Raw genomic sequence first — 12,001 nt, forward strand, 5'->3', positions numbered from 1 at the left:
TAAATGCAGGTTAAACATCTTAGTATCCATTTGCAAATCCATGTGATTTAACTTTCATCAACTCTTTTGCATAGTTCTTTATAGATGACAGTTGTTTTAACTGGTGATTTAATATACCAGTGCACTTATTTAAAATGTGCTTGTGAAAACTGACCTTTGTAGAGAATACAGGTTGTGCTGCCCTGGTCCTCAAAGAGTTAATAAAACTAGCTTTCACTTTGCTTAGTTTCCCAAAGGTAATTTGGCTCATTTCCCAGACCAAACCCCTCAGGTAAAGGTCAAGGTGCAGTGGGTTATATTAAGGTGCAGAATTCGAGCCTCTTATATCTCGCCCAACTTGTAGTCCTCCAGAACTCAGTGGGAGCTATGGTTCATCAGAGCTTCAGAACATGATTAACAGACTGAAGAAGGCCCTGTAGAATTTCCTTTAATGGGGAATTGTATGAGTGAGTACAGTGGGTGAGTCTTTAATATTTCTTGCTCTTTAGCATCCGTATTTTGTTTTGAGAACCCCTTAAGAGTACAGAGCTATGTTTCATGTATGTGGGAACAGGCCCAGGGAATTCCTCACTGGTTAATAGCAGCAACTCTTTCTTGTAGTTTTTACAATAGGCTTAATATAAATAGCCCATTCCCTGGGAGGAAAACAGACAAGTGAGGGTGGAGTCATGGTTTCTGAACCCGCCTTCACCAATCGTTTTTGACAAATGGAAAAGAGAGCTTCCTTTTAGTAATAACGATGAAATTGGGAGAAGTAAGAGAACAGGCAAGAGCAAGGCTGCAGAGATTAGGAGCCTAAAAACACCTTTTTAGAAACCTCTCAACTTGACTCGAGAATAAGAAGAGAGCGTCTGGAGGTTTAATGTTTTTCCTGTCAAAGGGGGATGATGTTTTTTAATCACTTTATATTTATTGCTTTGAAATTTAAAATGGCTTATACTAACTTTTGCCCAGCAAAGGTCATTTTCCCTCTCCTGAAGCATGTTGATAACTTCTCAGTGACACTAAGTGGCATCTGAGAGTGTCTCAGAAGTGTCACTTTGCTTTTCTTCACTAACGCGTGGAAGTAGAGCCCCCTTGTTACCTTGAATTTATGATGTTCCATATTATGAGAAACTAGCTTTGTTTTGGGTTGATAACCTAAGGCAGCCCATTAAGAAGAGGCAGCATGCTTTACCATGTGAAGCCTCCTTTACATAAACCACCCTGTTGACTGCTAGTGAACTGATCCCTTCCCACCTCACCCTATCCCCAAGAGCCAGATTCCATAATGGTACCTCCCACTCATTGCTTACTCTCAGTATAGAGAGACCTCTGTCTCTGCCAGCTTTGAAAGAATATTTTTGAAGTTGTATATCCAGCAGACTTCAAGGCTTATTTTTCTGTTCCGGCACATGCATGATTTCCATAATGAAAAATTGATAAGAAAGTACTCCTCCTTCAGATCTACTCCCTCAAATCCACAGGTGATATATGTTCTGATGACACATGATCAAACAAAGTACCTCTTTTAAAGAAACTTGTAAATGTCACCATGACTCACTGCCATTTGAAAATCCAGAAATAACATGTAACAGTATATAAGATGTTTCCTTTCGTTCTTTCTCTTTGCCCATTAAAACAAAAAACAAAAAAAAAAACAGGAAGAAAAGCTAGCTGGTGAGTGTGTGACAGCCTAGGAATACTTTTAGTAGGCCCAGAAACCATTAAAGGTGCCTGATTTTGAATTTGTTTCATTGAACCAGCCCAGTGAGATTTTCTAACTAGGCTGGTTTTCTCCACCAACATTTAATAATCATTCCACCCCCTTGTGCTTTATAGCAACAGAATTGGAAGTTCAGGCAGGGTGGGATGTGGGGAAGACTGGAAGAGATAGCTATAAGCAAATGAGCAGGCAGCAGTGAAACAAGATCGGGAAACACAAAGCATCACGGATGACCGTCCTCTGGTATGTGGCCAATGGGATGCTTCAGATTCATTTTAATAGATGAGATTAACTAGAGGTCAGAACTTTCTTTTCCATTTGCCTTGCCTGCTGCATGCATACAGGCAAAGGTTGATGCTTCACTGTGCTCCTAGCAACGAGGCTTCCAGGCCTCAGTTTACCTAAAATAATTGCTTTACTTCCTTTTATAAATCTCAACTTTACTCCTGATCCTTTACTAAATAGTGTCATAAATACTTTAGTGTGTAGTAAATACTATATACTAAATAAAGTAAATACTGTAAAGTATTTCATATTTATTATAGTATTATAGCACAGTTCACCCTTTTTATTTGCGAGTTCCACATCTGTGGATTCAACCAACCATGGATTGAAAATATTAGGGGAAAAAAAATTCCAGAAAGTTCCAAAAAGCAAAAATTGAATTTGCAGTGCACCGGCAACTGCTTACATAGCATTCACATTGTATTTACAGCTATTTACATAGCATTTACATTGTATTGGGTATTATAAGTAATCTAGAGATGATTTAAAGTATATGGGAGGATGTGTGTACGTTATATGCAAATACTACAGCCATTTTATGTAAGGGACTTGAGCATCTGTGGATTTTGGTATCCTGTGGGTGGTCCTAGAACCGGCCCCCTTCAGATACCAAGGGATGACTGTACTATAGTATGGTAAATATAGTAAATATGCTAAATACTTTCTTAAATACTTTAGTGTATTAGTCTTTAACTAGTTAAGCATTCGGTTCCCTCTACCCCTACTACCTAAAAAAAAAGTTCCTCTCCTTACCTGTTATTCTCAAACTTCCCTCTGAGCCTACTATAGCTCCTCTACCAAACTGAATTCTCAATATGTATGAATCAAGTATGTATCAAGTATCCCAATATATATATGAGAGAAGTATCTGCCTGCATGAAAGACTGCCTTATATTCAGACAAGTATGTTGGGGTTTATGACCCATTGCTGTGACTATAGGGCCAGTTATTTACATTTATGACAATATGTGCCTTCCATAAATCTAAATTTTAGCAAAAACCTTTGAATGCCAGTGTGATGGTGGTCTGATTTGTTTCAGTCACGTGACCCATGAAGTGACAGAGGATTTTTCTCCTCGGGATCCAAGCACTGTTGTTGTGAAGCAGGATGGTGGGGGCTGTACTTCAGTCACACCGGCATTGCCGCTGCCTGAACTGGAAAGGGAAGAGGAAAAGGGAGACATTTCAGGTCCTATGGACCCGAATCCCTGTAGTGCGACATACAGCAACTTAGGTAAGTGCAAATGTCACGTAAAGAGTATTTAAAGTTTGTCTTTTTATGTACCAGCCTAATGCTTATTTCCCTGGAAAGATGGTTTTTATTGTTCCATGGGGCAAAAGTTGGAAATTGGAGTTATAAATTTTAACTCACATCAGAAAAAGTCCTGTATTTAATATGTACTAGGCATATATTAAACACCTGTTACCATGAGTCCTGTGCCATGTGCTAGGATTCTGACATAGTCCCTGCCTTGAGAGACTCACCTGGAGGGAAAGAGATGAACTAGTTAATGATTTCAGTATAATATGATGAGTGCAGTGATAGAGGATTCACACGGAATTTTTTTGTTTTGTTTTTTTGGCCGTGCCATGCAGCTAGCGGGATCCTAGTTCCCCAACCAGGGATTGAACCTGGGCCCGCAGCAGTGAAAGCGCAGAGTCCCAACCAACGGACTGCCAGGGAATTCCCCACACAGAATATTTTTATATTATACAGGGAAGGGTGTCAAAAGATGCCTTCCAGGGGACTTCCCTGGCAGTCCAGTGGTTAAGACTGCGCTGCCACTGCAGGGGGCGTGGGTTCAATCCCTGGTCAGGGAACTAAGATCCCGCATGCTGCATGATGCAGCCACACACACAAAAAATTGATTAGTTAAATAAAATAAAAATTTTTTAAAAAAGAAAGAAAGATGCCTTCCTGGAGATAATTTCTGAACTTATTTAGCTGGTTGACAGAGGGAAAGAAGAGTAACAACATGAGCAAAGAACAGGCAACACATGAGCAAAAAGTATGGCGATGCGAAACGGCTTGGTACGTGTGAATAACACAACCGTTTAGTGTTGCTGAGGTGTGCCCTGGAGAGTTAGACAAGATCATGCATTTCAGGCTAAAACCTTAGATTTTTTTTGCTGTTTGTGGTAGTGAACCACTAAAGGGTAAAGGGTTTTAAGCAGAGGAATGACATGATTAGATTTGTGTTTTAGGGACTTCCCTGGCAGTCCAGTGGTTAAGACTTCGCCTTCCAGGACCTCCCTGGTGGCACAGTGGTTAAGAATCCGCCTGCCAATGCAGGGGACATGGGTTCAAGCCCTGGTCCGGGAAGATCCCACATGCCGCAGAACAACTAACCCGGTGCGCCACAACTACTGAGCCTGCGCTCTAGAGCCCACGAGCCACAACTACCAAAACCCACATGCCTAGAGCCTGTGCTCCTCAACAAGAGAAGCCACCTCAATGAGAAGCCCACGCACCGCAACTAAGAGTAGCCCCCACTCACTGCAACTAGAGAAAGCCCGCGAGCAGCAACCAAGACCCAATGCAGCCATAAATAAATAAATAAGTTTATTTAAAAAAAAAAAAAGACTTCACCTTCCAATGCAGGGGGTGTGGGTTCGATCCCGGTCAGGGAGCTAAGATCCCACATGCCTCGCGGCTAAAAAACCAAAACATAAAACAGAAGCAGTATCGTAATAAGTTCGATATGGTCCACATCAAAAAAAAAGAAAATCTAAAGAAAGATTTGTGTTTTAGAATGTCCACTGCAGGCTGCCATGTGAGGATGAATTAGAGGCAAATTATTTGGTAGCAGGAAATCTGGTAGTTGGATACTATTGCAGAACCACATAAAGGGATGAGAAAGAAAGGCCTCAACTAAGATAGTGGGGAAGGGGAACAGTGAATAGATTTAAGAGAGATTTGACAGGTAAAATACCTCAGTGGTTAATTGGATATGAATGATGTAAAGAATTTATAATATATCCCAGATTTCTGGCTTGGAGCTAGCAGATTTGAGGAGGGAAGATCCCAGTTATTGGAGGTGTTTAGGCAGAGCCTGAGGGATCATCTCTCAGAGATGCTGTGAAGGCGAATCCTGCACTACACAGAGGGTTGAACTAAATTATCTCGAATGTACTTATCAATACAAAGATCATTCAATTTTGAAATCATCTTCACTCTTCTTCCTTGACTGCCCAGTGACTTCTGATCTCTCTCTCCCTTGAGTGTCACTGAGTTTCCTTCTGAAAAGCAAAGCTTGGGGCTGGACAAGGATTTCTTAGTGCTCGTCTCCCATGAAGTCAAGAGAGAGATGAGTAGCATGAGCTGGACTGCCACATGCGTAGCGCTAGTAAGATTCTTATGGACCACTGACCAATTCTCACATCTGTCTGGAAACCAGTGGCATATAATATCAAAGCATTCTTCTACCTAGTGTCTCACCTCCTTTCTTTGTCTTTTTCCTCTATCAGGTTATTGTAAGGATAAATCATTCTAAGATCAGCTAGTGTACTTGGAAATAAGGGCATCCTTAAGAAGACCAAAAGGTTAGGTAAAACTATTGGAGAAATGCTCTACTATGTCCTTTTGGGAAACTCAATCATAACAACCCACATGCAGTTGAAAATACATTCCATAAGGAGAAGACTTCCATTCTAAGTTCCTGAAGCCTTCTGTGATTTGTGGGTAGGGGAGAGTAAACTCTTGCAGTTTACCCAAGCAACCATCTTGGATACCATTTTCCAGTTGGAATAGACTTTATAGTCAAGTGGTTTATTGAACTTTTTCCATGCTTTTACATTTTATGAGACATATTATGAGATGAAATTTTTATTTTTTTATTTTCTATTTACTATATGTCCTCAGCAAATATATCAGGAATTATATTTCAGACATTCTTACTGCACTGAAATTTCTTTCATGACATCCTCAGTAAAATATATAAAAATTTTTACTGATTGTATGTTATCTTATGGCATCTTTTCTTTAAAAATATCCATTTGCCCACATCAGTTAAAGTTAACTATTTTATCGTATTATCGTCTCAGTTAATGTAGATTGTTAGAAAAAAATAGAGCATTGCTTTCATGAATATGCCAAGTGCCTTACATATATTAACTCATTTAATCCTCACAACAACCTTCGGAATTATTATCCCCATTTTTCAGATGAGGAAAGTACATCAGAGTGCCGTGCCCAGAGTCACAGAACCTGTAAGAACTGAACCAAGATTGGAACCCAGTTTGTCTATATTACTAGACTATAATGATTGCAACCACTAAATTCTTAGAAGATACTGAAGGGCTGCAGCTGTCTCCCCTTTCTTTTTAAGTCATCTACTTTGAGACACAAAAGTTAAGACTTTTTTTTTAAAAAGATTATGATTTCTTAGAGTACAAAAATACCAAGTTACAGATGCCCCATCAGAAAAATAGCTTTCTTTCTACCTATTGCTTTACTTTTAAAAGTATGTGATACTCATAAAATGTTGCCTGACTTTCCTTAAGTGCTTAAGTGGTGATAACTTGACTCCATAGGATATGATACATAGTTAGTTGCGTCTTTGGAAAGGTTTTACTATGTGGGTAAAATAATAACTGAGTAATAGATAGGGCTGGCTCCATCAGTTCTACAAGCTGATAGGTGTTTTTTTTGTTTGTTTTAATTTTTTGTTTTGTTGTTGTTATTTTTCCTAATGGAACAAGTATTTCAGGTGACATTTGGAACTTACCTTTTTAAATATTTTCAATAACTCATTTGCATGAAGTTTTAAACTATCCCTTGGAGTAATTTCTTATAATTTAATGCCCTGGTAGCTTTAAAAAAAAAAAATTGTGTGTTTTAAGACCAAAAGGAAACAAAACCTCTTAATATAATAGCTTCAGATCCTTTTAAATATTCTAGAACCATTCCACAAACACATGTTACATATTTCTTTTTCATTTTCTTTCCATATTTCTTCTTCTTTTTTAAAAAAAACGAGTCAGAGGACGGATGGACTGATGGAAGAAACTGAAGGAGGGAAGTTAAGGGTTACCATAATTTTTGCTGTGGAATTTATTTCTGAAAATTGCATTGTGAAGTGGGCTCAGGAAGCGGTGTTATATAGTAGGAAAAAAAAAACGTAGGTTTGGGGGATCAGACAGCTTTAGGTTTATATGACAGCTGTATCACTGCCCACCTACATGATTGTGGGTCAGTTATTTACCATCTCTGAGCTTCAGTTTCCTCATCTGACATGAGGGAATAGTAGCATCTGCTTTGTAGGGCTGATGGCAAAAGAAGTACTTGATACATAGAAGTGCTTAATAATTGTGAAGTTCCTTTATTTCTACGCCAAAATATACTGTTGCTTTCTTTTTTCAATATGTTTGATGTGCTAGCCAGAAAATGTAGCATAATGCAGAAATAATTTTAAATGTTTATTAGAAATGTTGAATAAGCAGAGCAACAAAATCCAGGTCCAAAAAGTTGTGGGCTGCCTGTACAACTGATGACTGAGAGCGTGAAACATGATAGAGGAGACAGGACACCAAGGTGGCCAACAGAGACCAGAGGAGAGATAACAAATAACAGCGAAGTACTGCGACAGACCCAGTCCCCCAAAGTCTGCTAGTTATAGCGAAACACAGGGACATGGTTTGCATTTGTTTTGTAGTTCCCACATTTCTTAGATAGTTCTGAAAACTAATAAGTCAAAAAAAAAAAACAAAACAAAACTGGATTGGAATAGGCCTTGATTACCGTACATCAGAATCTCCCGTTAGACCTCTACCTTTGAGACAGCTTCCTTTCTCTGCTATGGTATAACGAGAGCTGTTGTGATTCAACCATTCCCACAAAAAGCTACCGACTGATGCGAACCATCCATTTGTTTTTCACCTTAGAGATCCCTCTCCAGGGTTAATTCAGCTGCCTTTTTTCTTGTCTTTAACTTATAAAGCAAACTTTATTTTGTTTATAACTGAATTAGTTGTAGATTTTAGAGCTACAGTATACAGTATGGTAGCCACTAGCCACATCTGGCTATTTAAATTTAAATTCATTAAAATGTAAATAAAAATTCAGTTCTTCAGTCTCACTAGCAACCCTTCAAGTGCTCAATAGCCACATGTGCCTAAGAGCTGCTGTATTCAACATGCAGATACATCACAGAAGGTTCTGTTGGACAGCACTGCTTTAAAGAATTGGTTATTTGGGGGATTTGCATTGTCTTCTGTGGGCACAAAAATCATTATTGGTTTTTATGCGCTTGACAACTGCTTAGGAAGGTTGCGCCTTACAGAGTAATGGTTTTCCTCTGGGTGATGGTGAACGTGATCACTGAACAAACTCTGATCTATAACACTTTAAAACACCCGAAGCTGAATTTATTAGCAGGGTATCTGCCACCAAAATGATTTCCTAAAGAAGTGATAGAAAGTTTTTTTAATCAGACCTTCAACATTTCCCCATGTTTCTTATGTCTGTCTCAAAATGTCTAGAAGAAATATCGCTAGATTTTTATGTGGCACACCTGACTACTTTATCAGCCTGCTGAAATCAGGATCTTGTAATGACTTCTACTCTGTTGGAAATTAGTTGGTGACTTTAGCTCTCCTTCACTCACTTTTTAACCGAGTACTCTAGACGTTACTTTTTAGAAAGATCTATCTAGTCTCCCTTTACTGGACAGAATTTTGGCTTGTTCCTCTTTCTTTGAGCCTACAACCTAGCACGTTACCTAAAACACACAGAAGGTGCTGAGAACATGTTTGGATGAATGTGCCAAAAATGACTTAGCATTTGCCTAGGTAAGTTTCAGGTTAGGGAAACTGAGCTCTCCTGAGGAAAGTTCATACAGGAAAATTTCAAATCCTAGTTTGGGTGTTCCATTAATCAGCTGGCTTTTTTTTCTAAAATGAGACTTAATCAGGGGTTTCCTAATTACGGACTTGCGTAAGCCGTACCTCAGTTTCCTTTCCACGTGAAACTGTCCACATTTCTCATCTTGCTTACCTAGAGCATCTCCTTAAGGCTGCACCGTTCAAACGCTGAAAGAAAACACCTGAAAGTCTTCTATCTCCAGAACTTCCTTTGGCAATGTATTGACCATCAGTGTTAAATTTTAAAGAATAGATGAACTTAAAGGAACGTCATTACATTGCCAGCCTTGATGGTTGTAATTATGGAGTAATGTCATCATAAATGGCAGCTTTGAAAAAAATCATTCTGAAGATTATATTACCATTCATTCATTTACTCAGCAAGTAATTATTGAGGAATAACAATTCTATGGGCCAGACATTATGCCACACAATGCAAAGTTAACTATTTGAACCAAAGATGAAAGCATTGCACATTTTTAGATTATCTGGATGTTTCAAAAAAAAAAAGTGAGAGTGATAGCTCTGAACATTTGTTTGTGAATTTGCTGTACTTCCTAAAAATGCAATTATCTCTATTTAAAAAGAAACTATAGACTGTGTTCCCATCTTTTAAGTTAGCTGCATTCACATTTAAAAATAGTTTCCCATGTACTGGAATTGGTTGGCAGAGCGCAATATTCAAATTACATAGATAACTTACCCCCAAATAAATAACCTCTGTTCTTGGAGAGGTTCTCATTAATGAGATCTTTAAAAATTGAGTCTGTCAGCTGCTACACCACTGACATTCCTTAAAGTGGTCCGTGTATCTCTTTATTTGAGGCTAAGCCTGAGCCTGAAGTGGTCTTAAAGCTTCGTTTTATCATTTGGCATGAAGTTGATGTCCCCTGTGGTTTGCCAGTTGGTGCTTACATTTAACTGTGGTGGGACCTAGTACAGTAATAATGCCCAGATAGATTAGGACCCTTCCTCCTAAGTTGCTGATGCCCACTGCCAGGGGATGATACAGTGAGTGCTGGGGGCAGCCAAGGAGAGGCCTACTTATTTGACAAGGCTGGTGCACAGTGTGCTGTGTGGCATCTATATTTATAAACTCCAGTGCATCTTTCCCAGTTTGGTGATGATCATCTCTTCTGTTGTCCTCTCCCTTCCCGTTCTCATCTGTGTTACTTGTCATGAGCCCTGGGAAAAGATTAAGGATGAATATTGAAATTACAATTTAAATAGAAAAATATATTCCATTTATTTTGGCTTTAACACTTTCGCTTGTTGAGTGCCAGCTATCTCCTGGGAACCAGGCTAGGCACTGGGAATACTAGTGCTATCTTCAAGGACTTCTGCTCTTTGGGAAAGACAGCCATGGGGGCTGGACTCTTAGGAGCTCATGTGATAGTTGCTGTGATGCAGGTATTTAAAGGTTCAGTAAAAGCCCCTGCCTGGAGGAGTCTAGGAGAGGGTCACTAAGTTTTCAAGCTTGAAAGAAGAGTAGTTGTTTGCCAGATTGACAAGCAAGGGAGAACATTCCAGGTAGAGGGAAGAGTATGTACAAAGGCCTGAAGCTTGATAGAAAAATGAATGTTCAGTTAAAGGTAGCTTAAGTGCAGAGTGAAGGAGGCAGAGTTGGCAAAATGGGACCGAGTGGAAAAGCAAGGCCAGATCATAAATGGTATGTATGTATCACAATGAGTGTATCCTTTACCTATAGGAAATGGAGAGCCACTGAAGAATTTTGGATAGAGGGACATGATCAGGATTTTTTAAAGATCATTCTGGAAACTACCTACAGAATGGCTGGAGGCAGGGAGACTGACCAGGAGACCATGACATTCCTGTCTTACTGGAATAAAGAGCTAATTGTACTCATTAACATACTGCTTCTGTCTAAATGGGTTATCCTTAAGTGCCTTTAATCCCTAGCACCCTAAGATTGTAGTGATTGTCAGGTCTTAAGCAAACATTTGCTGTGATTTGTCCTGAGTGTGTCTTCAAATGATAGTGCCTTCCAGTAGATGTCTATAGTGATGTAATTATTATTTTGAGTTTTTTACTATATAATCATCTTTAAAATGTTGATCTTTAGAGAGAATATTTTTCTTATTTCCTTTCTATTTATTATACCAATTGTGTAAGTTTTTAGAGCCTGTATCAATAATCTTCCTTCCTGAGGAGTTTTAAACACCTTTTTGCTTCTTTGAAATAGTGTCATTAAATTATTCCCTTTTAATCCATCTTTCATCATTTGCTTTTCAGAATGTGATATAAGGCCTTATTTGTCAGTCTGAAGACATTTTTAAGTGAAGAGAAAGTATAAAGATAGAGTTTAGAAACTCAAAAAGAAAGGAAAGTAAGGATTGAGTGTGGTTTAGTCAAATATATTTGTCCAGAAGAACTTTTTAGTCTATAGCAAGGCAAGGTTTAGAACACAATCTATTTTTCTTTCTGTTTAGAGAGCTGGCATGCCACAAAAATGTAGAGTATGTGATGTTATATCAGGCTTGCTGAAAGCTGAGCTTAGTGTCTGGTCCCGGAGGCTTGAGAAGAATGTACAGGATTAAAAGTTTAAAATAAAAACAGCTAAGATACCAAGCTTTTAAAACATTGACCCAGATGATTGGAATTCAGTTAGGAGAACTTGTCCTTCTCAGAAGAAGAAAATTAAAAAACACAGGACGCTCGCTTTTAGACTTGGGCGAATGGCTTGACCTACTTGCATGGGCTGTAGAATGTTCATGGTTTCATTTGGAACGCAAACATTTCTTATTCCCATGTGGAAATCTTAGCTCCCAGGAGATCATATCCCACTGTTTAGGGAGAAGAACCACTATCAATTATCTTTACCTCCTTGCTGCCTTGGCTGTCCATTTTCATTTTGGAATGATGACCAACTCTGCTGACACTCTGTCCTTCAGTCTGGCAGCTGTTTCCTGCACACTTGCTGCGTGTCTCACACCGTGCCAGAAGTTCTGAGGAAATGTTAAAAAAAAAAAAAAGAAAAAATACATACACACATTATAAAAGGCTAAAAATGCTATCATAGAGTGAAAAGTGGTAAGAGAACACAGAGGAAGAAGGGATGGCTCCCAGTTTGGAGGTGGGGATTAGAGAGGAGGGAGGGCTTCAGTAGAGAAAGGGTTATTTGAGCTGGGC

General features: G+C 38.9%; 1 protein-coding gene and 1 long non-coding RNA gene across 14 annotated transcripts in view; one reads left to right on the forward strand and one right to left on the reverse strand.

The window, feature by feature from the left end:
• PEAK1 (pseudopodium enriched atypical kinase 1) overlaps nucleotides 1–12,001 on the forward strand; it is a 301,070-nt gene that overhangs the window by 258,995 nt on the left and 30,074 nt on the right. For 11 of the 13 annotated variants that reach the window (XM_068556116.1, XM_068556121.1, XM_068556108.1 and 8 more), the window contains one exon: nucleotides 3,031–3,224. The exons of 1 other annotated variant lie outside the window; for it this stretch is intronic. In XM_068556116.1, the coding sequence (XP_068412217.1) occupies nucleotides 3,031–3,224 (194 nt within the window). Of the gene's footprint in view, nucleotides 1–3,030; nucleotides 3,257–12,001 lie in introns of those variants that run through there. One more of the 13 variants, XM_068556169.1, reaches the window with a different exon arrangement.
• LOC137772326 (uncharacterized) overlaps nucleotides 9,452–12,001 on the reverse strand; it is a 45,203-nt gene continuing 42,653 nt past the window's right edge. The window contains exons 3-4 of the long non-coding RNA XR_011075464.1: nucleotides 11,693–11,817; nucleotides 9,452–10,036 (exon numbers count right to left, since the gene is read on the reverse strand). This is a non-coding gene — a long non-coding RNA (uncharacterized lncRNA). The remainder of the gene's footprint in view (nucleotides 10,037–11,692; nucleotides 11,818–12,001) is intronic.

The sequence above is a fragment of the Eschrichtius robustus genome, chromosome 1 (genome assembly GCF_028021215.1).
Source record: "Eschrichtius robustus isolate mEscRob2 chromosome 1, mEscRob2.pri, whole genome shotgun sequence".
Classification (NCBI taxonomy): Eukaryota; Metazoa; Chordata; class Mammalia; order Artiodactyla; family Eschrichtiidae; genus Eschrichtius; species Eschrichtius robustus.